Here is a 27,775-nt window from a genome sequence, read left to right as displayed (position 1 = left end):
CCAAATAGATGAATGGATTGAGTGAATGCAGTGTATTAGAAAACATACAAAGTGAAAGCTTGAGGAAAATCAGACAGTACTTTCAAAAGTTATGAATTTCTAAAGTTTAAGTGCAGCCATCGCTAGATGAGAAGATGACCATAGTTTGTGACATCATGTATGAAGATGTAGAATATTCCACAAAATGTCATTTTTTATGAAAAGTAAAAATTCCCTCGATTTGTTGCTGACATATGTTACATAGGGCACTATCATTTCCCCTGCTTTCTGAAAGAGATAGTCAAGTGCTCTTTCATTATGCTAGAAAAGTGAAAATTTGTTCTACATTTCGTACTAAATATTGCTGAATTCACTCAATTGAAATGCATATTTTGGCTTCACTCCCCTTTAAAGGGGACCTTCGGATGATTTTGAGACTTATACATTTGAACAACTATAAATTAGTTATACCGAGTACAGAGTTTCAGAATTTATAGTGATTTGGATTGGAAATAAGAATGTTTTCAAAATTTATAACAAATTGCAATGAACAAGGATGATGACATGGCAGCCTCACCATAAGAATGCACGAGTTGGGGCTCAAGGAAGCAGAACAAAAGAAGAAGGCATGCATAGATTCCTACACAGGTGAACTTGTATAGCAAGCGGTGTTGTCATGGAATTGCACTGCTACATTTCTGAAATATGTGAGGCTCGATGTCATCAACACTGTTCAGTGTAATATGTTCTAGATTATTAAGAGTATTGATTTCTCTGCTGAAGGACCACATTAATTCTACAAATTCATACATGGAGCAGTAGATGTACAAAACGATGTGAAATTATGAAAATTGTCTGGAATGTCCATTTAAGCACAAATTCCTCCACAACAGTGGCTAGTCCTCACCTTCCGGCCTCGCTTCGGGGACGTCATCGTCCTTGATGATGTTGACAAAGTTGGAGGGGAACATGCCCTGCTTGCCGTTGATAATGCCCTCCCACCAGCCCTCCTCAGGCTGGTTCAGCACCTCCACCGTCTCGTTCACCACCAGCTCCAGCTCGTCGTCGTTCTGCGGGTTGTAGCTGTAGGCCACCTTTGCCCGCATCAGCCTCTTTTTGCTACCACCCTCTGGAGACGAATGGGAGAGAGGGAAGGGGGAACACAAAGAGAAGTGGGGAGAAATATATTAGATGCTGATATCACTATACCCACCACATCATGTTAACCCACACGGGAGGAATCCTGAGTATACTCGGGCAAGCGTCTATGGGAAATGCGTGTTGTAGCAAAATCAAACCATCCTCAACAGGTTAAAGACCCAGCAGTGTGGTGAGACATGGGTGATCTGATTGTATCGGTCTCCATTCACTGCCTATCACGGTATGTACAAAACCACAAATAGTGTTCGTCAGCCACGTGTCAGGGAATAAATGCACTGAAATGCACGCTCATCAGTAACAGTTGACGCCACTTAAGATTCTTTGGGTGTGAATGTGCTTAATATATAGTGATCAGTGATGAAGCTGTACACAATTTTTTTGCGGGGTTCCTTGAATACATCCGAAGCGGGCCAGACTTCCCACTAAATGGTGTTTCCATGCCATCGAGTCTCTAATATCGTTTAATGGCTTCATGCTACCAGACTGTTGAGGGCAACTATTCTCTTGATGATTACAGAGATCTAATCATAACTACCCAGTAATTGGGTTATAATTACATTTATTGGTCAGTAGCAAATTCAAAACTACACACACATCATAAAATTTATGGCTGGCACTTGAAGTCAATGCATGTTTTTGAAATCATATCAGTCTTGTTATCTTAACTTTTGCTTTCATTGTAATAGCAAACATTTGCCTTTAAAAACTTCATAACATAATGCTTGTGATTAGTTTTCTGTGACCAGGTACATGTAGTTCAAGAGTTCCAATCTCAATCTCTCCTTCAGTTTCTTTTCTACTCTTTCTCACTCAGTGTAAATTTCGGATTACTGTGCAATTTTCAGATTATTGTGTAATTCAGAAATGGTGTGTCTATAGAAGCATTGGTTATCTGATAAAGCAAAAGATAAGATATTCCTAGAAATAATTATATTCAGTACTTCAATAGTTTTATGTACCGGTATTATTATCATTGTCAGTATTCTGTTTATGCTTAACAATGACTATTACCTGGATATTGTTTCTATAGGTTTTTTCATTACCCATGTCACAGCCATTGTAATTTATACTGCTCATTGTATAAGTCTTCTCATTATATTGTTCCTTCGGTCAGTCACTATTGTCATCATCATTATACTTTACTGATGATAATATGAAACATCATGCATGGGTTCAGGCCATAATATTACATTCTAATTACGACAATGCTATTTTGGCATGCTTGAAGGCAATTGAAAAGTGATAACTGTGATAATTTGATAAATAAGCCATTTTGTTCCTATTTATGAGTGCTCGACCTTTGGTTAAACTATAAAACTTGTTTCATATATGAGAGGAAATACCATACCATTAATGAGAAAATACATGTAGGTTGTAGACTTGAATCATTTGTGTATATAAAGAGAATTCATTCATTTATAATAAACTACGTCTTTGAATCCTAGCATGTCATTTTAATATAATCACAAGTTCATTGATTAATAATGATTACAGTCTTGGTAGCAGTACTAGCAGCAGCAGCAGTAGTAGGAGAAAAAATGTGAACCACAAAAATTGTTAAGTTTTTGAATAGTGTAGATATCTTTATACATAGTACCTCCAGTTGTTGTTGTTTTTTTTTAATTGCCCTTCATCTGATTCTTTCAAAAGCAGTCTAAAAGACCCACTACTGTTAAACGTCTCTATTTGATTATCTATCTTTTTCTGTACTTTCTAAAGGCCTACTTCTTAAAACCTGCTCTTTTCTTGATTATGTTTGCACCTAGAGCATTACACAGAGTGGATACGGCACATGATAAATTATATCGATTGTAATCATTATCAAAATAAAGTTGATCAAAAAAAAGTAGTCAGAGGTATCACATCAGTAGCAGCGGTAGTAACAGTCCTTCATAGTGTTTACCTTCTGATGTGCTTGTACTCATCGAAGAAGTATATGGCTACAAGTGTGTGTACATGTGTGTGTGTGTGTGTGTGTGTGTGTGTGTTTGTGTGTTATCTGATAATGCTTGGTTCACAGTAAGGCACTGCACACACATATTCTGTAGCAGTTTGGTGCCAAAACTCTGCCTGGCAACCAGGAAATAACTCTCAGGCTGCTTAGAAACATAAGAACAATTCCTTCCTCCTTCCCCGCAGTCATCCCCATCTCTCTCACTCAGTCTCAGCCTCACATTTTCTCTCATTCTCCTGATGACTTTTCTTCAGCTTAAAGGGATATATCAATCAAAACTATGCCATATGGTAGTTTTGATTGAGACGGGATATTGAAATTATTTCACTTTTTGTGAGATAATTAGAAACCACTTAAATGAAATATCAAAGAGCATACAAATCGAAGAGGAATTCAAAGTTTATCTGATGAAAATAGGTTTTCAAATGAGTGAGATATCTAGAATCATGGTAAAACAAAGAGATCCTGATAAAAGTTGTGGTCTGTCAATTTTAGTAGGATCGCTTTTTTGGATATCTCAGCCATTTCAAGGCCAATTTTCATCAAATAAATGTCAAATCCTTCTTGAATTACATGCTCTTTCATATTTCATAAGGGGTTTCTCATTATCTCACCAAAAAAATGTTATTAACTTAAATTGTCACCTCAACCAGTACTCTACAGTCCCTTTAAAGGGTGTGTACAGTTCTGGTCGAGGTGAGGATTTAGCTTTTAGCATTTTGCGAGATATTCAGGAACCACTCTATGAGATGTCAAAAAGCAGGCAATTCTAAGGGGTATCAAAAGTTTATTTGATGAAAATCGGTTTTGAAATGGCTGAGATATCCAAAAACAAGGTGAAACAAAGAGATTCTAATAAAAGGCGTGGCCTGTCGCCTCTTATTATCATCACTTTTTTGGATATTAGATCTCAGCCATTTGAAAACCAATTTTCATCAAATAAACGTTGAATCCTTCTTGAAATTATATGCTCTTTCATATTTCATAAGAGGTTTCTCATTATCTCACTTAGGAATGTTCAAAACATGAATCCCCACCTCAACCAGTACTGTACAGTCCCTTTAAAAGGATGGTATAGTTTTGATTGAATGGGAGATTCACATTTTAACTTTTCGCAAGATGATTGAGAAACCACTTAGATGAAATATTAAAGAGCATACAATTTTGAGAGGAATTCAAAGTTTATCTGATGAAATAAGGTTTTGAAATGGCTGAGATACATTAAACAAAGTAAAACAAGGTGGTCCTAATAAAAGGTGGGTCGGGTCTAACCTTTTATTAGGACCTTTTTTTTTGGGGGGGGGATATATCAGACAATTCAGAAACAATTTTCATTAAATAAACTTTAAATTATTCTAATTCATGAAATTCTTCCATTGAGATGTTTTCATTGCAACTGATTGACAAATTGCCCTACATTTTGTCAATCAGTTGCAACTTTGAATTACTTTAAGAATTGTTTAGAAGCTTTTCCATATTTCATAGAGGTTTCTCATCATCTCACAAAAAAGTTGGAAAACTAAAGCTCCATCTAACAAAAACTATGCCATTCCTTTTAAAGGTCCTGTTCACCTTTGGGAGCAATGATATAAAAAATATTTAAGATATAACATTTGATGCATATATGTGTAGGTCTGTTGTATCTCAAAAAATCTACCGTATAAAATTTTGCAATAAAGCCTAAAATATAAGGAGATATCAGTATTTTTCTCATGAAACTATAACTGTAGACAGTTTAGTTTGGTAACATTTCTATTATAACTATTGTTCACACTTCGTGTATCTAAACAATACTTAACATCAATTACATGGATTCAAAGCTTATAGTGTACAACATGTAATACTTGTTTCTATCCCTAAGCCACATTATAGAACTATTTTAAAGCATTAATGCAGGGTTTTTGTTTCTTCTGCAAATGGTAAATTATGCCTTTAAAATCCAAGTACAGCTCTATAAAGCCACTTCTGTGCCCCAAGAAGATGGCAGACCTTCGGCATTCATTTCACACATTATCATATGGGCTGGTCACAAGATAGCAAGCAATTGGATTTATAAACACAACCAGGTGTAATTTACTCTCTCACGGACAGCTAACATTATGGGATGCTCATCCATTAGGAAAAACTATGTCCTGTTTAAATGGCAAATAATATGAGACGATGCAACAATGATATCTTGAGCAATGAGAGACAAAATTTTACAATCTATGTCATGCTAAAATGGTCGACTTGTAATTTTGGGACATATGCAAGGCATTGTGAATAAGGGAAGTACAATGTAGCATGAACTGCCCACATTAGGCCTAAAGGTGCTAAAGTATGCATGCTGCGATGGTCATTTTGATGAAATAATCTTGCTCTTAAAAGAGTCTCATAAGTCACAACACCAATATTTGAACTCAATTCAACTCAATTCAATTTAATTCTATTCTGATCAATTTGATTTAATCTAATTCAATTCAATTCAACTGAATAAAACAACATTAAATTAAGTCAAATCAAATCAAATCAAATTAAACTAAATCAAATTAAATTCTATCATACCAAGTATGTAAATAGGGACATTTGGTTTGACAACACTGGAGTGCAATGAGGCAATTGCAGTAATGATACACCAATAAAATGCAAACAGATTAACAGTCAAAATCAACGAGCTGCATCCCACTAGCCTGTACATCTTACAATGCCTAATAGAAAGTCATAAAAGAGTTTTTAAATGCCAATAAATCATGGTGGCAGTTTGACTTGTACAGTGTACATTCATCCTAATGGCAACATGTGCAAATCACATACTATGGAAAGCAGGAAGACATACAACTCATAGGCTTACATTTGAAAGTCTGGAATGGTTTGGAATTCATAACATCTGAGAGAATATCTTTTAAAGGAAAAGTTCACCTTCATAAACATAAGGATTGAGAGAATGCAGCAATATTAGTAGAACACATCAGTGAAAGTTTGAGGAAAATTGGACAATCGATGCAAAAGTTATGAATTTTTAAAATTTTTGTGTTGGAACCGCTGGATGAGGAGACTACTAAGGCTTGTGATGTCATATGGGTACAACAATATAAAGAAAATGTAAAGAAAATTCAACATATTTTCACTTTTTTCGCATAATAAAAGAGTACTTGGCTTGCCTCTTTCTAAAGGTAGGGGGAATAATATTACCCATAACATATGTCAGTAATGAGTCAAGGGAATGTGTACTTTTTTTTCAAAAGATGAAATTTTGCAAAATTCTCTTTATATTTTCCTTATATTGTTGTATGCATGTGACATCATACACTGCAGTAGTCTTCTCATCTAGCGGTGACTGCACAAAAACTTCAAAAATTCTTAACTTTTGAACGGATTGTCCGATTTTCCTCAAACTTTCAATGATGTGTTCTACTAATATTGCTACATTCTCTCAATCCTTATGTTAATGAAGGTGAACTTGTCCTTTAATAGCTAAGGAGCGCTCATGCTTTTTTCATAGTGCAAAGGTTCCAATAATTGCTCAACCTTTGCACAAAACTGAAACTATGCCATTCCCCCATGGGGTCTACTGAGTCAGGGCAGAGGGGTCCCCTCCCCCCCCCCCCCCACACAAACACACTCACATACGAAATGACAGGATGCTACCAGCCAAGCATGCTTGCTTGCCCTCGGGCTACAAAAACTCACTTTCAGAGCACAGACCCCTGTTCAGACGCAAGCCAGTTCATAAAAAATCTCGATAAAGAAAAGATATATAAAGAATCATCGTTTATGCTACAGTCACACATGGCCGGGTCACGAAACGGATTTGATCTGCGTAAAAATGAGCCAGATTAGTCCCGGAATGGAGGGCGATTTATGCTGCAGTCACACACGACCGAATTTCGAACCGGGTCCATAAGGAATTAAAACCGTATCAAACCGTATAAAAATCCGCTTTGAATCCTTAACTGAATCCTTTTCAACCCCTATATCAACCCGTGTCACCCCGCTTCAACCTGTAACGACCCGGATGTAAACCTTGTCATCATCCATTGCATGAAGGCAATGCGGTATACGGCAAGGGTCCATACAGTTTTACGCTGCTGGTTGCAGCAGGTCAGTGCGAGTCAATGCCGTTCAAACCGGGTCAATGCGGATATCAATACAGAATTGAAATCCATGAGAAAATTTTGAACATGACCAAAAAATTTTCACCGCCGTATCGTAGCCCCCGGAATCCATCAGGAATTGACACGGGTTACGATGCGGGTCAATGCAGGTCTCTACGGCTCGAACCAGGTCGATATGGTTTTAATTCCTTATGGACCCGGTACGAAATCCGGACGTGTGTGACTGTAGCAGAAGCCGACAGACTGTTCAGACACTAATCTCGACCTTTCTGGAAAATGTTGTATGGATCAACATGCGCAGTTTCCCACTGCACATGTTGTTATTGTCATGACGTTGCTGCTAGCAAGAGGAATAGGGTCACCTTTCGCGCACGCTAACATTAAGCCCTGCCCAATTCAGGGAGGTGGAAGCAGCCACCTCCCTGCCCAATTATACCATTCTACGGTGACCATATGTTAAGACACATATGGACATTATGGAATAGTGATTTACTATCGAGTTCTAGTTTGAAATGATGCTCTGACCGGCATTTCAATTTACGTTGTTTCGTTATACGTCATTTCTTTAGTCAGCATTCAGACGTACAATTGTATAAATTCATCATATACAGCCTGTAGCTACGAGTATACCGTTTTGGTAATAATTGGAGTTGTATATAAGGAAAGTAGTTGATGTTGTTGTTGTTGTTGTTTTCTTTTAAATGGGAAGGGAGGTGTCAGCTTTTGCTATACTGTTCTCACCCCCCCCCCCCTCACTTGACTGCTGTATCTAGTCCTAAATACAAATTTCTGTATGGGAGCTAAGCACGGCTGCGTAATAGTGAAAATACTGCAAATGAAAAGTCCAAGAGGCTTGGGATAAGACTATATGACGACGATGCCTCTCCCTGCCCCATCCCAGTCTCTCCTCTTCTCTTCCTCCCTCACCCCATCCCCATTCCACCCTGCCCCCCCCCCCCCAATCCCTCTTTCCACCCAATAAGAAGAAATGTATCCACTTCTGGACTTGATCAGCAGGGGTGACGCAGATAAAAGTTTCCTCCCATGAGTGTATGGAGGAGAGCTGTGGTTGAAGTCTAGATGGATAGGGATTTTGTGCTACTCACAAACAACAATAACAAACAAAAATCTAACTCACAAACTAACGATTGTTTGTATACACTTACACATGCATGTATAATGCACTTCATTTCTGCTAGCACTGCACGCAATACTTTAATGAGAAGCTAAAAAAAACCCCAACAACACATACTGTATATGCCACATATTTAGCGAATCTAATTTTTTTTTTTTTCCGAATCGGGACTTCTCATCAATTTTGTGTGCGGTTAAATTCGCGATTGTGAAGTACAGTGCACTGAATGGAAAAATGCATGCGTGCCCATCAGATTATATCGGAGGTCAGAGCTAATATTTTCGTGTGTTTTTGAATTCGGGAATAGCACCCGACTTGCAAATTTGCAAAAATAAAAACCTCCCGAAATATTCAGTATATACAGTACTCAACACAAGCACTCACATACAAACCCCATCTCTCGCACTTTGTCTCTAGACACTATTTTAGGAAACCTTTGATTTTTAGGATTTAAATCTATTATAAAATTATAATTAAAAAAAAATGAATTGACGCCATCAATAATGTGATTACAAAACTGCTATATGGCCATATTTTCATATCTTTACTGAAGTGAATATTTCCCATTATCTACAGAAAGACACCATGTGAAGTTCATGCAATAATACTGTCTTGTGTAACGGGCAGTCCTGATTCCAAAAAAAAAAAAAAAAAAAAATAGACTCGCCAAATATATGGGTGTATAACAGTACAATTGTGTATGTAACATAAATTGGGCAATGATGCTATTAGCCATTATCTAACAATTTTCCCATTGACATACATTGTAACTTTTGTAACAAGTCTTGCGTGGCTGACATCATCAATCAACACAAACAATACCCCCTCAACTAAAGTCATCACTGTACAATCATTACAACTCTACGGATCTTTTTATGCGAAGCATGGGTTGCACTGTTATATATGTCATATATCTTCAAGAGCATAATTTTTCACAAATCTGGGTCGTCATAACATTCTGTGAATGATTGATTACAAGTCTACCAAGAGCCATAAGGACAAATGAGAAGTGAGCAAAGTATTTTACTCTAAAAGAAGCAAAGTCAACTATTTCTACTCCTGGCCATGATATTATGCATTGCATTCTGGTAATGGGAGGCAATGTCTTGGCATATATTGATTTTGCCGCAATCAATCAATTTTGTAAAATTCAAAACCACCAAAAAGAGCTACCTTGAGATACACATTTATATGACATACATATAGTATACTTTGCTCCTTTTTGCAATTTATGGCAGTGATTAAATACCAATATGTATCCAAGTCATGGGGGGGGGGGTGGCAGTTCTTATGAGGCAGCTAATAGTTCTAGCTCCAAAGTTTCAGAGAAAGAGGAAGGCCCTCGTAGAGGCTGGCTTACCTCGTTTTGTTACTTTGGAGTCCTGGTCGGGGGTGTTCATGCCTGATGACGCAGCAGCAGCATCCCCGTTGGCGAGCGGTGCTTGCGTTTTTGACTTCATCGACGACCCTTTCTCCTTCTCTTTGTCTTTGATCACCTGGCGGAATCCGACGTCGAATGCACAAGAACATATAATGAGAGAAAAGAGCAAAATAAGGCAAAGGGTCTGGTGAAAGGAATGAAAAAAATGACAGGAAATAAAACAGTGGCAGAACACCGCCAGATGGATCACTGAGGAAGTATATAATAGTTGACTTGGAATTCCTCCCAAAATTATCTCTTTTTTTCCCCTCCCCTCCGACTGTTGTACAAGCACAGCGCTATATATACTGTACTCTGAGGAGAGCTGGATCCTACTGCCAGCTGCATTAGCATTACACAGAGATTCACATTGACGTAGTTAACGCTGCTCAGCGCCGGAGATAGGTCAGTATGATACAGGGATGTATTTCAGAAAGTGGCCAAAAGATTTCCTCGTCTTCCTCTTGGCCTTATTGCCCGATTCCTCTCTGCCCCATCCCATCGTTTCACCCAGCCCCGCCCCCATCCACACACACACATACACATACATATACATGTACATGTTTCTGCGTTGTGTTCTCCCTACTTATAAAACCTTTTTGTGTACAGAAATCTGCAAGAGTCCGCTGGTGTTGTTGACAGTGTCTTTAGTTCCTTGTGTACAAGTGAGCAAGGGCATTACTCCTGGCTACCTGGAGAGGCAACTATAGACACTTTTCCCCATTGCGTGTTCATGTTAAACGCATGAGAAGTGACTTTAAAGTCACAATACCACATTGTGCTCAAAATGACTTTGAATACAAAGACTGCAGTCTGAGGATTATAATAACAGGGTTCTTTGTTTTTTTAAATAAAATTGGATGCAAAATAATAAGTTATGGAAATATAAAGTTCTCCGTGTTTTTGAAAATATTGGTCTCAACCACAGATGGCATTCAAATTACAATGCAAGTCAAGTGATGATGTCATCAACTGACAATTCTCATAATGATTATTTGGCAACTAAAACCTTTTGTCACTAAAAGCCATTGTACAATGTAGCTCGTATATTGCAGCACAACACAAATTGATAAAAGGATAAGTACATACATTCTCTTTGATTCCAATAAAAAAAAGAGGAAAATCAGTGAAGTTTTGTGTGGTGGTCAACAGGAAACTTGTGAGGCGAGGACTTTAAATCACCTCATATGTAATTTGAGTATAAAAGGTTGGTACATTTATGTTTCGTAAACATATAACACGAAACTTGAAAATTCCGTTGAACTTTCTGTTTCCATTTGCTCTGTGTATCAAAGACACTTTGAAGATGATGATGTGGAACTAAATTGGTGAAGCACATGACAAAGGAGACCTTGACTGGACAAGTGTAGAGTGGGGTATTTTCTTGCAATGTATGTACAGTGTAATGCCTACTTTCACTTTAATACATGCAAACATTTTTTTTGTTTGTTAATAATCTTTATTTGATTTCTATAATTTCACATGACAAAAACATTCATCTTGAATGCATTCAAACACAATATACAATCAACAACGTTTCATCAAAAAAAAAAAAACACACACACATGCACACACACACACACACATAAATTTACACTTACAGCTGTAAAGCACAAGTGTCAAAACATTTGACATCAAATGTTGGCTATGAGGCTTTCATGAAAAATACAGCGTTTGAGATCTACATTAAAGGGTGTGTACAGTTCTGGTCGAGGTGAGGATTTAGCTTTTAACGTTTTGCGAGATATTCAGAAACCACTCTATGAGATGTCAAAGAGCATGCAGTTCTAAGGGGTATCTAAAGCTTATTCGATCAAAATCGGTTTTGAAATGGCTGAGATATCAAAACAAGGTGAAACAAAGAGATCCTAATAAAGTTGTGGCGTGTCGCCTTTTATCATTAGCACTTTTTTCGATATCTCAGCCATTTGAAAAACAATTTTCATCAAATAAACGTTGAATCCTTCTTAAAATTACATGCTCTTTCATATTTCATAAGAGGCTTTTCATTATCTCACTTTGGAATGTTCAAAACATGAATCCCCACCTCAGCCAGTACTGTACAGTCCCTTTAACCTGAAACCCAGGTTAAAATGTACATGTACATCTATATATGTGTGCATTGCCACAGTGCTTGGAATAAATGTTCCGTTTTTGTGATTTGTATGAAATTCATCACAAAAGCAAAGAACAACAACAAACAAACAAAGAAAAAAAGGCAGGTTACGTGTATTGATACCATTGCAAAAAAAAAAGTTTTAAAATTATCGTTCTCTTTTCATTTTTTAAACACAACTTCATGAAACAATGTAATCATCTCAGACATAATGCAGGGTCGTAAAAATATTCAAAGTTTGGCAGAGTCGTAAAAATATTCAAAGTTTGACAGACTGGTCAATTTGTGTGTCAGCCACACACCAAAGCATTACAATTTTATCTTCTTGTGCAGAACTGCCACATTACACTTGTACATAGCCTTTTTAAAGGACAAGTCCACCTTCATAGATATGTGGATTCAGTGAATGCGGCAATATTAGTAGAACATATCAGTGAAAGTTTGGAGAAAATCGGACAATCCGTTCAAAAGTTATGAATTTTTAAAGTATCTGCGTAGTCACTGCTGGATGAGAAGACTACTACAGTGTATGATGTCATATGCATACAACCATATATAGAAAATAAAAAGAGAATTTTACAAAACTTTACATTTTGAATAAAGTGCACATTTCTTCGACTTGTTACTGACATATGTTAAGGGTAATATTATTCCTCCTGCCTTCTGAAAGAGAGAAGTCAAGTGTTCTTTTGTTATGCGAGAAAAGTGAAAATATGTTGAATTTTCTTTATTCTTTCTTCATACTGTTGTACTCATGTGACATCACAAGCTATAGTAGTCTTCTCATCCAGCCTTGAGTGAGCAGAAACTTCAAAAATTCATAACTTTTGAACGGATTGTCCGATTTTTCTCAAACTCTCAATGATGAGCTCTACTTATATTGCTGCATTCACTCAACCCACATATCTATGAAGGTGAACTTGTCCTTTAACCATCACAGACTCTTCATTCCCTACAGATGACACTGAGCTTTTTATACACTTTGGGAAAAAAAAAGAGGAAGAATGCTAAAATATCTAATATACAGTGCCAACTGTAAACATTCCATGCTCCATTTTTAAGTTTTGACTTCCCCTAACTTTCCAAATGAAGGAATTTATGCAGTCAATAACTTTGCTGATCTCCCATGGCACTCACATACAATGCAGACTGAGAATCGAGCAGTTCTGGATGCGGATTTAAGTAGAGCTTTGAAAACTAGCCAACTATATCACATTGTGTCTCAATTGAAATTGGGGTCATCTAGCAGATCTGAGGAACCTACTGGGACCACCCATGAAAAATTTCTAATCTCTACCTAACAGGAAATCACAAAACAACTTGGCTCTATTACTGTGATCAGGCTGTGACTAATTAACTATAAAAAAAAAACAAAGCTCTCATATCATTCTTGTACATGTTCTCTTATTTTCAGAACTCTCTTTAGCTATCTACTTTGATATTCATTAACAGCTTGTGGATCTATCTTTTGTTGGTTTATTTGCTCATTTCTTTCTTTACTTCTCTATTTGTCTTTTCACTTTATATTGGAACCCTTTCCCCATGTTTTCTATGAATCATGGTACTAACTGAAACAGCTCACAATCTTTAAATTTACCCGATGAATAAATCCTGCCAACTGTTGTCAAATCTACATGTACAGTTCCACTTAAAAAAAAAAAGAAAAAAAAAATTCACAAAAAGGAATTAACTTATTGGTAAAAATAGTACCTACATGTATAACATGACAATTTCAAAGGAAAACTGGGGAAGGAAAATGTGTGAGTGGGTCGGAGGAAAGAGGAAAACACACATTGTGATGGGCTGCCACTAGGGGGCGCTACACTCACCGAGTTGAGGAAGACATTGAGACAAACCATCTAGTCTAACAACTGCACATCAATATCTATAGTGTATCTGCACCACAAGGCACTCAAAACCTACATACATACATACATGTAGGGCTTGATATCAGCAGTGGCCCAGGGCCACTAGAAATTGGTGTCAGGCCACCAAATTTATCTTTTGATGGCCCGATCGGGGCACCTACGATTCAAGAATGGATTGTTACTTTTGCTTTTATTTCGGGCCACGACATAAATTTATTTGTTTTTTTCTGATCAACAAAATTTCACATTTACAGATTTTAATGGCTGAACGAGCCATCAGATAAACTAGAAATGTTGCTATGGCAACTGGTACGCCTTTAACATATTGCACGGTTTTTCCAATACATAGGTCTACAGTACATCTTGACAATGTGAGACAACAGTTTTGCATACGTATGTATACTGTGATTCTAATGTTTGCGGTTGTCATAACTTTGTATGCACAGGTGTAGATAGTTAAAGACAAAGTAGAATAAAATGACTTTCATTCAAGTCTGCAATACAAACTCAACGTGTACATGTACAGTATCTATTCACTTTCAATTCACTGTCAATACTAAGACTATAAAGACCATTCTGCATTCTGCACACAGGAGACATCTATGCAATGCTTGAAAACATATTTATGTCCCCTTACAAATCTAAAACTACCTTATGAATTCTGGGATGATTTCAGATTCTTCTACAAAGATTCATCAGCACTAAACCTGCATGATCAGCTTGCAGTGCTAGGAGAAGCCAATCACAATCATAGATGGGGGTGTGAATATATATCAAAACAAAGTAATCACTTGATTGATTAGCACTATCATGAGAGGAACACCCTTCTATCAAAAACACCCACCAACAGGGAGGGGCTGTGATTAACCTCATATATGATGAGTTGAAGTGGGAAATGTTATGAGGAGTCATAGTAGACCAATTAGCAACTAGACCTAATCAGTGTACAAATTCAGACACTGATCATACATTTCCCAACAAAGTAGATAATATGCAGTCACTGTCATCATCATCTAGATCAAGTACTGAGTATATTTCAACTCCACATAAATCTGACTGCTTGAACTTGGAATGCTGCGCCCTCTCTTGGTGAGTTGGTGTCAATGTGTGTTAGCTCCTATTGAGAAGAATCCTATATCTTTGAGCATGACTGTGATTGCTGCGGACTAAAGTGATTGCCGTTGCTACTCAGATTCCTTGCTTGGTGATACAAGAATGCCTGAAGCTGGTGTGCCATAAACCCTGGCATATTGCCTCTCCCTGTACATCACACTCTGGTGGGAACAGCTCGCAATGAACTCCGCATCGCTGCTCATAAACATCACACCAGGGTGACGTACATGTGTACAAATTACACTGCAGAATGCAAGCTGGCTATGTTTATTGCTATCCTGTGGGAGCAGAGTGGGTTGACGTCACAAAACCGGTACTAGAAATCAATTAACAAAACACATGCACTATCATATTCTTAATGTGTACATGTCACGTATCTATTTTGCTAGAATAATTTCGAATACTTGGACATGGAATTTGGGTAGTGGTTAAATTTGTGATCAAGAACCACACTATGGAGTGAGAAATAAGTATGATCCGATGCTTACATATGAAGCGACAATACTTGTACATCAACAAATCAAAAGTACAAACTGTCACACATTTACTGGTATATTCCTGATACATGTATACAATTTTGTACCCATTCAAGCAAAGAGTGATTAAAATGATGCCAACATATCAATAACAGAATGATGTACAAAAAGAAAAAAAAAAGTGATGTGTAATCACAGATTTCAAGCTTTGCCATAGGAGTCATATGTGACCCGCTACAACAAAAAGGTCCTAAAGTCGCGCACGGTCGAAGCCGTGAAAATCGTGTTTGAAGTCAGAGCATTAAAATTGGTCAAAACTTACGATTTTCTGATTTTGATATATTATTGGAGTCTAACGTGTCTTCTATCATCTGTCGAAATTTTGAAGCAAAATGATTAAAGGAAAGACCAAATAATAGTGTTTTTCTGAGCCATGTTTTTTGGCGTTTCAACGAAGCAGAAACTGGTTCGAAAATTTGGATTGAGCGCCACAGATAGGTTCCGCCCCTAACAACGACCAGAGTGATCTCATTGGTCAGTTTGCTGCTTGCTGCTAACCGAAGCGTGAAGCTCGCACACTGCCCAGTCGACTGGTGCGTGCGGGTGGGGTGCGCTATGCTCAGCCGCTTCTCACATCCTGGTCACTGATTGGTTGGTGAGGAGACCGCCGACGCTGATGTGCTTGAATGAACTCTTCGGGGGTTGCTAGGGCTTACCTTCTATTGTCCAGAGGTGAAAACTAACTTGCGTGTCCATTGATCGCGATTGCGTCGAAAGGAAGACTTTTATGGCGCTTTTCTCGAAACAGTGATTTTCCAGACGTCTCGACATGCTCTCTTTTAAACATCGATATCTCCGCAGCCGATTATTTTTATAAAATGTGTTATATATCAATCTAAAGCAGAAAGATTAGGGGATTATATCGTGCAATTTTCAAATAATCGACCTCGCCCGACTTTAGGATCATTTTGTTGTAGCGGGTCACATATATCCCAAGTGAAACTACAACATCTGCATGTTCAGCTAATGACTAAATATAACTGTCATTACACTTTGCCAAGTACCACTTCAAATGACTACTGTGAATATCCCCATACAAAGCAATCAATCAACAGTACATACTTCTGACACCAACTGATTGATGGGTCCAGCTTTCCTTCCTTTACAATCTCGACACCTACATTTTTAAGATGATGCAGTATTTGTACGCTTTTGAGTGAAATGCTGAGATGCAGGATGCCAAGTATACGTACAATTGTACCACTTGAATTCGCTGACATTGACTACCAATAATGCACAATGTTGCCAACTACGATGATAAATGCTTTGTGCACTTTGTTGCCTTTCAATCTCCTGCAATTTACAGCAACATAAAACGTGATTTCTCTTCGGGGACAATGAATACAAAAGAAAAGCATTGTCTTTCAATAAATACCACACCAATGTAGAGATAATATATAAATGTGACTTATCAGTAACCATATCACCATGTTATACACTTATGCCTATAAAAGTCGCAGAATTCAAAAAAGAAAAGAAAAAGAAAGAAAAAGAAACATGGTACTGCAAGGTGATGTGGGTGAAAATCATAAAAAAAAAATAAGATCAGTCGGATACCATAACTATTTCATGGGCAAATTTCAAAATCTAGGAATGTTCAAAATTCGAGTCCAAGCTTCTGATTTTTATTCATGAATGCATAATACTAAATTCTCATTCTGATTTGAACAATGGTTTTTAAATGTTCATAACACCTAAAAGCTCATGGCAAGTTTTATTCACACTGTGCTTACACGCATCTGGTTGCTGTTTTTTATGATGTTTCTTTTGCAAGTCGTTGGACAAAAAGTGGGACAATGTCTTGAGTACCAATGGAAAGCCTTGGAGAGTTTGTTGAATTAAAAAAACAAACAAACAATATTCCTGAAATCAATGATCAGCAACTCTTACAAGGATGTCGTGGTATAAATGTTTCAAAACTATGTTCTGATCAATGTAGGGTCTTTCCCTTTCCCACGTGACTGAGCTCATACTAGCAAAATATATAAATCCTACCCCGTTTCCCAATGTATAGTAATTAAATCTAAATTGCTGGGGTCATTTGCATCGGTGAATGTGGTCATAAAATGGTATTATGGCTCTATTAAGGTCTAGTTGGCAAGTTAGAGATAGAGTGGGGAAGAGAGAGAGAGAGAGAGAGAGAGAATGTATGAAAGACAGAGTTGACAAAATTGACTGAGATGATGCTGGCTAATAGCTGGTATCGAAACAATGATATGCCAAATTGCTTTCATCCATGCACACTCTGTATTGGGGGCTGCATGGTTTTGAACTCCGAACTGATTTACAGTATTACATTTCACAATGCCAGAGTACAATGCAACTCCCCTTGACCATACTGTTGTGTTTAAATATATGTAGTATACAGCAAAAGTCTAATTAGAGTCTTGTGTTGTTCTGCAGCCTTTTTCAGTGTACAATTTGCCAGACAACCTTGCCATTTGTGCGTATTACTCATTGTGGCATGTATATAATGCCAAAATAATAGAAAACATGAAAGGAAATGTATCATTATGATTAATATTGGCACCTTGAATTGTGATGATATTGATATGCAGTGGCCCTCCATCAAGGGATCGGAAGGTTGCTGGCATTCTGCTCTAATAAAAGTTTGTGTAGGATGTGCATAGATTCTAACAGTGCATTCATTTGCATGGACCAAAAAGGAATACTGTAATAGTGCAGATTTTCGCAGTATTGAAATGTTAAACTAGCACAAAAATAAAAGCAAGCAAATATTTTTGCTTGCTGATGTTGCAGTAGCGCATGTCTTGAATCCACTGAATTAAAAACAAGCGAAACCAATCTTAATTACCTGGCTGAGAGCGAAAAACTAAACTCACAAAAATATCCACTTTTACAGCATGACGCAGAATTTCATTACGGAAATGAATTGCTGATTCTGTGTGCATAAAATCAGTTTTTGCTTTTTGATTTCATTTCATTAAAAGCATTAAGATCATGAGAAAAAAAATACAGAGATACATTTTTTTTTTTGTGCCTGTATAGACATACGTACAAGTTCCTGTATATTCTATATATACATCATATCAAATATCATTTTATATTTGATTATGAAAGTAAGAACTACTTTGTAGTTTCCTTATGTCAATGTTGATACATCGGAGAAAATAAAGTTGAGAAAACACTCTTTTTTTTTTAACTTGTCAAAGCACGAATATCATCTTGCTAGTAAAGCAAATGTGCACTATCAGAGGATATGAAATAGAAATGAAAAAGATATGAAATTGATATTGGCTAATGAGGTATTGTGGTTGATTTAATGACACTGTGTGCATTCCTCTGTACTAAACCAGATGCTTCACTGTTTGCTATCATACTAATCCAACCTATCATCACACATTGCAACTCTATACGTTTGCGGAAGTTTACAATTTTCACATCGACGACTACCAACATCAAATGCTTTTACTCCATATATGACATCGCTGGGTACTGTAATTAATATTTTGATGTACAAAAAGAAAGTACTAAGGACCAGAGCACTTAGATTGCCTTGCTGCAGATGACTGGGATGCCCCTACTTCTCAAGCATCCACTATACACAATGTGTACACCATACATTGTGCCATAAACATGTAGTCCATGGTTCTTCACAAATATTTCCATGATCTTGGTAAGATGGACGGATGGGCAGACAATCTGAAAATGATAACTCTACCATCCTTCGGGGAAGAGGCATACATTCCTGAATACTTATTGTATGTATTGTAACAGTATCCATAAATTTCCATTATTACATCCTTCATTAATGATATGTTAACATGTACTGTTCAGTGATTGGTCTACTTTAATAGTGTCATGTGACAAAACATAACAGTGCCAAGTTGAAAACAAAAAGCTGTTGGAAGAAAAATGTGGTACAAACTTTGTATGCCTTGACATAACATTTGTGTCATAGTCCGCTTGACCATGAATACACTGTACCTTATCACATGTACACAATCATTCTATGTCTTTATCAACAGCATGTGTCAAGTACATACATGTATATTGGTATCTGCTCTAATAGGCCACCATGAAAATTGTAAGAACATGCACTGGCATGCTTTGCCTCAGCACTGCAGTATACAAATATTTCAATTTCAACAAATTTACTATCTCTTATGCATAGATCAGTTGTAATTGAACAAATATATCAAGCATTATTTTGAGCCATTATTGAAATCACAGATTCCTCTGACAGAAATTGCACTATTTTCCTGCCACCCCTGGAATCCATGATTTCAACTAGAGCCTATAAGAGTGCATAATATATTATTATCATTATCATCATAAACTTATTATGTACATAACTACGACTCCTTAAAATACTTGTACTATTATCATCGATCATTATTTCAAATATGAACGAATATTCGCAGCACTCACCTTGACGAAGTTGTCGGGAAACATACCCCGCTTGCCGCCGACTTCGCCTTCCCACCAGCCTCCCTCCATCATCTTGATGTTCTTGATGACATCGCCCTTCGTCAGGGTCAGCTCGTCCAGGTTTACGGCCTCGTAGTCGAACTCGACCTCCGCCTCCACTGCGGGCGACAGCAAAGAAAGAGGGATAGTGAGGTCACGCCTATCTAACCTGCATCCTGATAGCGGCATGAAACCTCACATGGAGAGTTGATCATGATAATCTCTGCTACAGAACAAAAGGGCCTTGTGTAAAAGACTTCAGTCATAGTGCCAGCATCATGAAATATGTCAGTCTTCTTTCATTTGTTTTTATGTAATACACATTATACCTCATTGAGCTTCTTGAGACTGTATCCAATCACACTGCATTTACAATTGTTGTAGGGACACACTGCAACATGTGAAATATACCATTACTATTTATGGCAGAAACAAAACAAGCACGAATTACAAATTTTCTTTTCTTATTTCGCATTTGCTCTCCATACTATACTTACAGATCATATGCTCAATCTGTATCATCATGGATGCCAAGTGAAAAAAGAAAGAACTAGCCTGGAAGTGGGATTTGACAGAATATACACAGCATTGAAATGCACCTGTACTCTCCAAGACAATGTCCAAGGTTTAGAATTAATAGTAACCTTTTATTTGAATTTCACAGTAAAATATTGAGACACACACATTCAGTTATAGATAGAAGCACATTTACCAGCACATTTTGATTTTTAAAAAAAATCTGATGTAATGATCTAGTTGATAAGAAACCAAATGCATGACACCTGCCTCACATTATGTACTTACAACTGTACATGAAATATGATTTGCATGTTTTCATAGCTCAAAAGGAAATGTGTTTAAGAAATATGAGTCTCACGAACCAGGTCCTAATATTTTGCTTAAACTTATAATACATGTTATATCAAGTCTTCTTTCACAGAATTATGAAAGAAAATGACACTTGCACAAACAAAGCATTTTGTTTTGGTTGTCTATTTGGATTTACTTGAGATGGTCATTACGGAAGCATACTTACACCACTTCAATGCTCACAAGCAAGTTACTACTGAACTACTAAGTTCCCTCCAAAAAGAGTAAGCATAATAGTCAGATTTAAACTGATGCAAATTAAAAGCAGGATACAATTCTTGAGATTTGCATCGCAATCCAAAGCTTGAAATTATGGCCTGTGTGGACATAAAAATTCCACTTAATAGTGTGATCAGCATCACTATCGAAATCCCAAGAAATCTTGCAATTATTTCGGATTTATTGCGATAACTTGGGAAAGAGTGTGATAATTCCGCACCACAGCGAGTGTTTTAATGCTGGAGCAAAAAATCTTGAGATTTTTGTCCTACATATATATGCATGTATCATTCAAAACACACTAGGGATAGGGATACTTAAGGTGCCTTGCCCATGTGTACAACCACTATTGCCAGCGGAATGGAACCAGGGACCTTAAGATTGAGAGTCAGTGGTTTGATCCACTGAACCCACAAGGCTAATTGTGTGACCTACTTCTCATTCAACTGTCTGCATTATATTTTTTCTGATGAGTAGTTTCTCTTTCGACCAGACTATAAAGTCAGTCCATTCACCGCCAAGGACTTTATGAATTTAAAGCTCAAGGTAGTCTGTTACAAGCTGCCACAGAGAACACCCAAGATCTGGATCAACCTAGACATTATTACCAGGTATGCGACACACGGATAGCCCTCTTCATACAACACAGCATACCGGCCAGCTGCAAAAACTATTAACTAGTTTTCACAATGAAAGTGATGGTAATACACCGCTTTACTTTCGATGTGAAAAGCCATTCATGTATCTCCTACATGTAGATTAATTATACCTGATAGCCAACAGTTTCAATGTACATATTTACACACAAAATCAGTAAACGACTGTGCAATTAGTTTTAAAGGGCAGCTCCATGATTAAAGGTGGCTTGACGAAAAGAGAGTAAAACAAGAGACCCGCGGGTCTAGCGCTCACCTGAGTATCGCAAGTTCACCTTTCACGCAGTTACTAATCTAAATTATTCACAGCTCTACTAAAATTTGACCAGGCATTCTCAAGTAGAAGATGAAAATGTACAATAAGGGCCCAAATTTTTTAAGATTCCTCAATTTGGGGGCATTGGGGCCCCCTGGGGCCCTCTGGGTGGAGCATGGTGCCCACTTTGATAAAATTGAGATTCTGACCCCCTAGGGATGCTACCTGCCAAGTTTGATGAAAATCCATCATGAGGTTTTCAGGAAGAAGATGAAAATGTACAATTCAGGCCCCCCCCCCCCCCCCCCCCCCCGCCCAAGAGGGGCACCCCTGGATCTGCTATGAACAAACTTGAAACTACAGTAATTAATGTACTCACTCATAGTATTATCTTAGCTCTATAACTTCTGATTCTAGAGAAGATTTTTAAAGATTCCTTCATTTTGGGGGGGGGGGGGGTTTGGGCCCCCCGGGGACCCCCTGGGTGGGGCATGGTACCCATTTTAACAAATTGAGATCCTAACTCCCTAGGGATGCTACCTGCCAAGTTTGGTGAAAATGGGTCATGGGGTTCTCAAGACGAAGATGAAAATGTACAATTTAGGCCCCATTAGGACCCCTCCCCACCCCCCTCTCTGGGTCCCAAGGGGGGGCACCCCTGATTCTGCCATGAACAAACTTGAAACTACAGTCATCAATGTACTAACTCATAGTATTAACTTAGCTCTATCACTTCTGGTTCTAGAGAAGAAGAGTTTTACAGATTCCTTAATTTTGGAGGGTTTGGGCCCCCCGGGGACCCCCTGGGTGGGGCATGGTGCCCATTTTAACAAATTGAGATCCTAACTCCCTAGGGATGCTACCTGCCAAGTTTGGTGAAAATGGGTCATGGGGTTCTCAAGACGAAGATGAAAATGTACAATTTAGGCCCCATTAGGACCCCTCCCCACCCCCCTCTCTGGGTCCCAAGGGGGGCACCCCTGATTCTGCCATGAACAAACTTGAAACTACAGTCATCAATGTACTAACTCATAGTATTAACTTAGCTCTATCACTTCTGGTTCTAGAGAAGAAGAGTTTTACAGATTCCTTAATTTTGGAGGGTTTGGGCCCCCTTGGGGGCCCCCTGGGTAGGGCATGGTGCCCATTTTAACAAATTGAGTTCCTAACCCCCTAGGAATGCTACCTGTGAAGTTTGATGAAAATCGGTCCTGGGGTTTTCAAGAAGAAGATGAAAATGTAAAAAGTTTACGCACGACGCACGACGGACGACGGACGCCAGAAGAAGGGCAATCGCAATAGCTCACTTGAGCCTTTGGCTCAGGTGAGCTAAAAAACATGAACAGTGAATTTATCTTTGATTTTGCACCTATATTGTACATTTTAAAAGAGAGGAAATGCAGCTCCAGAATAAGTGGATGCAAAGGACATAATTTCTTTTTTCATATTAAATCATTTCACACGAGAATATTTCGTGGAGGTTTATGGGCAGGTCAATGAAAGACTTTTGCAGCGATGACATATATCCTTAACAATATTTGCATATATATCATATATTAATGTACATACTATGTATAAGATTGTTCTGGTGTTGCTGTTAAAAAAACATAAAAACATATGAAATTTTCCAGCTCCTACTTTTGTTAAACTTTCATAATTTTTGTTTGATTCAATTTTATAAAATCATCTTGATGACAACATGGAATTTTGCTTTATATAAAGGCTGCATTACCAGGGCTGTGATAGTATCTATCCAAATACTTTGCATAAAATATGTATGCATGTTTGTTCTGTATGGAAGGGGATGAAAAAAATCAGAGATTGTTTAATTAACGATCAGAGAAGATGGGGGGGGGGGTTAAGAAGAAAACCCTATACAACTTTGCTCAGAACACACACACACACACACACACTTTCTCTCAATTGCTTGAAAATGTCTCACTGTCTTTCACGGGAGGTGAAATTATTAATCTGATTTTTCAGTTCTCTGCCCCCTGCTCCGAAGTGGAGTAATTGGGTGGGCCGTCAGAATCCTTGCCCTCCCACCTGCAAGCGTTACCTGCTCTTGAAGTGACGGCTCTCGCAACCTCGCTTGAGATCGTGGAAAAGCGCACGCCATGGATTGGCTCTTTATACTCTTTCAGCGGAGGGCAGTGGAGAGATACCCATTTTATGGCACAAGAGTGTACAATATGGGGATAGGGCAAGTCACCACACAATCCTATTTCTAAATATTTATTGGTAACAAGAGTATTCAGTATAATTTCTACATATGATACAATTCGAATACTCACCTACTGTGTAGAAATAAACATGTCATTTGTATCAAATGCAAAAGTAAAATTTTGCCGCATGAGTACCATAAGCTGGGCAGATTCTTTTTTTTCCAGTAGAAATATTTTGTGCATGGTGTGTTCCGTGATATCAGTGCAAAAACAAATACAGACACAGGAATATTATTCAATTTATCTTGTTTTACCTATGCCAACTTCACAAGCAAAATTGTTGGCATCCAGTGAAATTAAAAACATACAAATTTCATTCAGATAGACCAGGCATATTGTATATTAAAAGGTAATCATTAAAACATTTCCACAAATATAGTATATACCGCAATTTGTCATGCATTTGCATTTTTAAAAGAAATACAAATTATACTATGATGAAATCAATAAATCAAAATCAAAATCACATATGAGACATTATGACTGCATGTACACATAGCACTTATGTAAATTCTTGCAGATATTGCCCTATGAGCCCTTTCTTTACTCGAGACTCTGCAGTACTGTACGAGCTGAAATTTTCGCGGTGGTTTTATTTTCGCGAATTTCGCGAATTGCCTTCGAACCGCGAAAATAACAACCCGCGAAAATAACAACGCGCAATTAACTAAGTTCAGTTAGACCCTCATAACCGCGAAATAAACAACACGCGAAAATGTCCTCCAAGTAGCAATTCGCGAAAATATCTGTACGCGAAAATTTCAGCTCGTACAGTACTACTTAATCTAGGATTCAACTTTATTTTTCCGGAGACAGCATTACAAAAATACTCCATATTTTGAATGCTTTTGGGTTAAAATGCATGATAATTACCATGTTATGGATAATGTGGCAAAAATGAACCAAACATGACAATGAGATAGCCTTGAATACTTTTTTTTTTGCTTGGTATGTAGTTTCTGCTTTACAATGTATCTTATTTCAAAATGTTATGCTTGCTTTTGTTTATAATTTGATTTGATTGATTTGATAATTGTTGTGCTGTTTTTGTTGTTGTTGTTGTTGTTGCTGTTGTTGTTGTTGTTGTATTCCTTGTAACATTGTTTTTGCACCCTCTCTGAAAAACAGCCTTACCTGGCTGATCATGGGCATTTTTATCCCGCGATCAAATAAAATAAACAATTTTCAACAGATTGGCTTTCTGCACTTTGCTTTAACTTGGGGAAAACCCCCTCTCATTGCTCAAGATGACCTTGAAAAGGAGAGTAAACACTTACACACGGAACAGTGCAGTCTCAGAATAACCAGACAAGGAAAATACAGGCATTATGGAATGTCAAAACTTCTACTTTCACAAAACAGCGATGTCTGTCACAATCACACACAATGTATGCAAATAAGATGAGGCGCTGATATTGTGGTCCACACTTCCCCTATTGGTTTGTCCTTATGAATAATTCTTTAATGACAACTGACAGCAGCTCGAAATAGTCCATCTCAAAACTTACTCGATCACTTGCGATATCCCTACGACTATAGATTAATCTACTGTGAAGCACACGATCTCCTCTTTTCTAATTTGTGACTGTCCCTGGAATCGAGCACAGATTTGCCAATAAACACCAAAGGGAGACTAAGTAAAGTGATGACATATTCAGCTCAATGAATTTTTGCTTTGTGCTTACGAAAGCAGGCACTGTTTATGAAAATGGGGTATTTCAAACTCCTTTAACTTTTTCTTCTTTATGTCTGACTGGATTGACTCTTTCACTGTATTTTTTTTTTTGAAAGTCAATTTGAACAAGCCTTGGAGTTCCTCTCTTTATGCAAATTCATTACAGCATCTTGGTTAAGATTTCCTTATACTCCACTCAGGCTGCACTTAAATCTAACTCGAGATAGAGAAAAATGTTTCAAAACGCCTTTTGAGTGGCGTTTTTTTATCATGAACGCGGTTTAACACGCGATTCTTGGAGTGCCGTATTTATCTAACCATTACATAATCGCGATTCAATTGTTGTCCTGCACAGCTGCTTTGCACCATTTGATGCGGGAAGAAGAGGTCAACTGCATACCACCAAACATGCCTTTATCATTCATGCATGCACAAAAAATGGGTAGAAAACACAAACGAAGCACGCTTTTTTACGCAAGCGGAATGCTCTGGAAGTTGACCTGGGCAGCTTGGAGATACATACACATTTCAACACAGCATTGTGTTCTGGTACATAGTGTATATATCTACTCGCACAAAGACGATCGTGGTCTCAAATGCGTTTAAAATTGACCCTTTTTTTGGCATTTTAAATCGCCATTTCTGTTTTAACGTGTTTGAAAACATGAACCTTGCTTTTATTTATCGCCCGTGAATGCCTCAAATAGGTTTAGAATCGTGATTCTGGTTCAGAAAATTTTTAGATAAACGCACCCTAAAAGCACATAAATGGAAATTGTACGTACACGTACACCTTCTTTGGGGGTTGAAACTGCAGAGAAAAAAATACAACTTTGCTTGAAGTGACCTTCCTTCCGAAGGAGGAAGTGGAGACGATGAGGTATGAGTTGCAGAAAAAGGATCACATCAAAATACAATTTAATCCGAAGGAGTCATTTACTGATCACAGGGATAAGAATAGTGCCAGCTGAGTGCTGAAATGTATCCTGTCTCAAATTCACAACCTAATTTCCTGTAAGCTGAGATGTACAAAAAAAAAAGAAGAAGAAGGCTACAATATAATGTCCCATATTTGAGTTTAAACCTTTGCCTCACCGAACTAAGACCTAAAACCTGTTGCTTGAGTACATTGCCTAATGGGGATTCCTGTGGTTCCCAACAAAAAGCCAAGAGAAATTTAATTGGTGCTGACAATTTCAGACTATCAATGTAAACTGCACAGGCTTGCATGGGTGAAAAAAACTATGCAGCCGTGGAATAGAATGGGGCAATGCAGTTGGGCAGTCGTGGCTTCCTCAATCTCCGTTTCGGACAAAACAGCACCTCAAGGAACACTTTATGCATTGATACTAAGTACTGATACCACATTATCATGGGATACCTGAATATTCATGCAATACTCAAACCATGATAATACCACACAAGTGATCATAAATGAGTATAAAAGATACATCATCCTGCAAAAGTACATAGTGGACATTTTCACAACAGTAATTTTTCACGCTCCGCTGGGCATGATGAATTTTGAATGTTTTTAATTTTGCGGATGGTGACGACAATTGAGCAATCATATCACTGAATCAACAGCTCGCCACTGCCACAGTGGCTAGGGGTTTTGGCAGCAAATACACTGTACAAAAAGTAAACAAGTCCACATTACAACAGCTAATTCACTCATACTGCAGGACAAATGAATGTGAAGGAAAGTACCACAGCAGTTATACTTGTAATATACCTAACTTGATATCAAAGCTAAATAAATAATATTAAATTGATATCATACGACCTTTAAAGGGGATGGCTAGTAACTGATCAGTGGGAATCAGTGGGAATGCTGGAGGATGATTGTTCCAATCCTTGTGGGATTCATTTAAGAGTACATTATATATCGATTGTTGTGTCAAAAATTATTTGCTTCAGAATGGTCTCATATTCAAGTAATGTGCAGTTTAATCGCCCCATCACTGTACAGGCATGCTAACCTGGAAACATTAAACTGCACATTACTTGAATATGAGACCATTCTGAAGCAAAAGATTTTCACACAACAATAGATACATAATGTAC

The 27,775-nt window shown here is 37.7% G+C and overlaps 1 protein-coding gene across 1 annotated transcript in view; it reads right to left on the bottom strand.

Moving 5' to 3' along the window:
- The window catches only part of LOC140242279 (SH3 domain-containing kinase-binding protein 1-like), a 99,545-nt gene that overhangs the window by 38,034 nt on the left and 33,736 nt on the right, over positions 1 to 27,775 (bottom strand). Inside the window, 3 exon segments of the mRNA XM_072322024.1 lie at positions 887 to 1,108; positions 9,684 to 9,819; positions 19,769 to 19,926. Coding sequence (XP_072178125.1) covers positions 887 to 1,108; positions 9,684 to 9,819; positions 19,769 to 19,926 — 516 coding nt within the window.

Source organism: Diadema setosum, chromosome 19 (genome assembly GCF_964275005.1).
Source record: "Diadema setosum chromosome 19, eeDiaSeto1, whole genome shotgun sequence".
NCBI lineage: Eukaryota > Metazoa > Echinodermata > Echinoidea > Diadematoida > Diadematidae > Diadema > Diadema setosum.
Note: the sequence above shows the minus strand (reverse complement) of the source record. Positions and strands in the feature narration are given on the sequence as shown.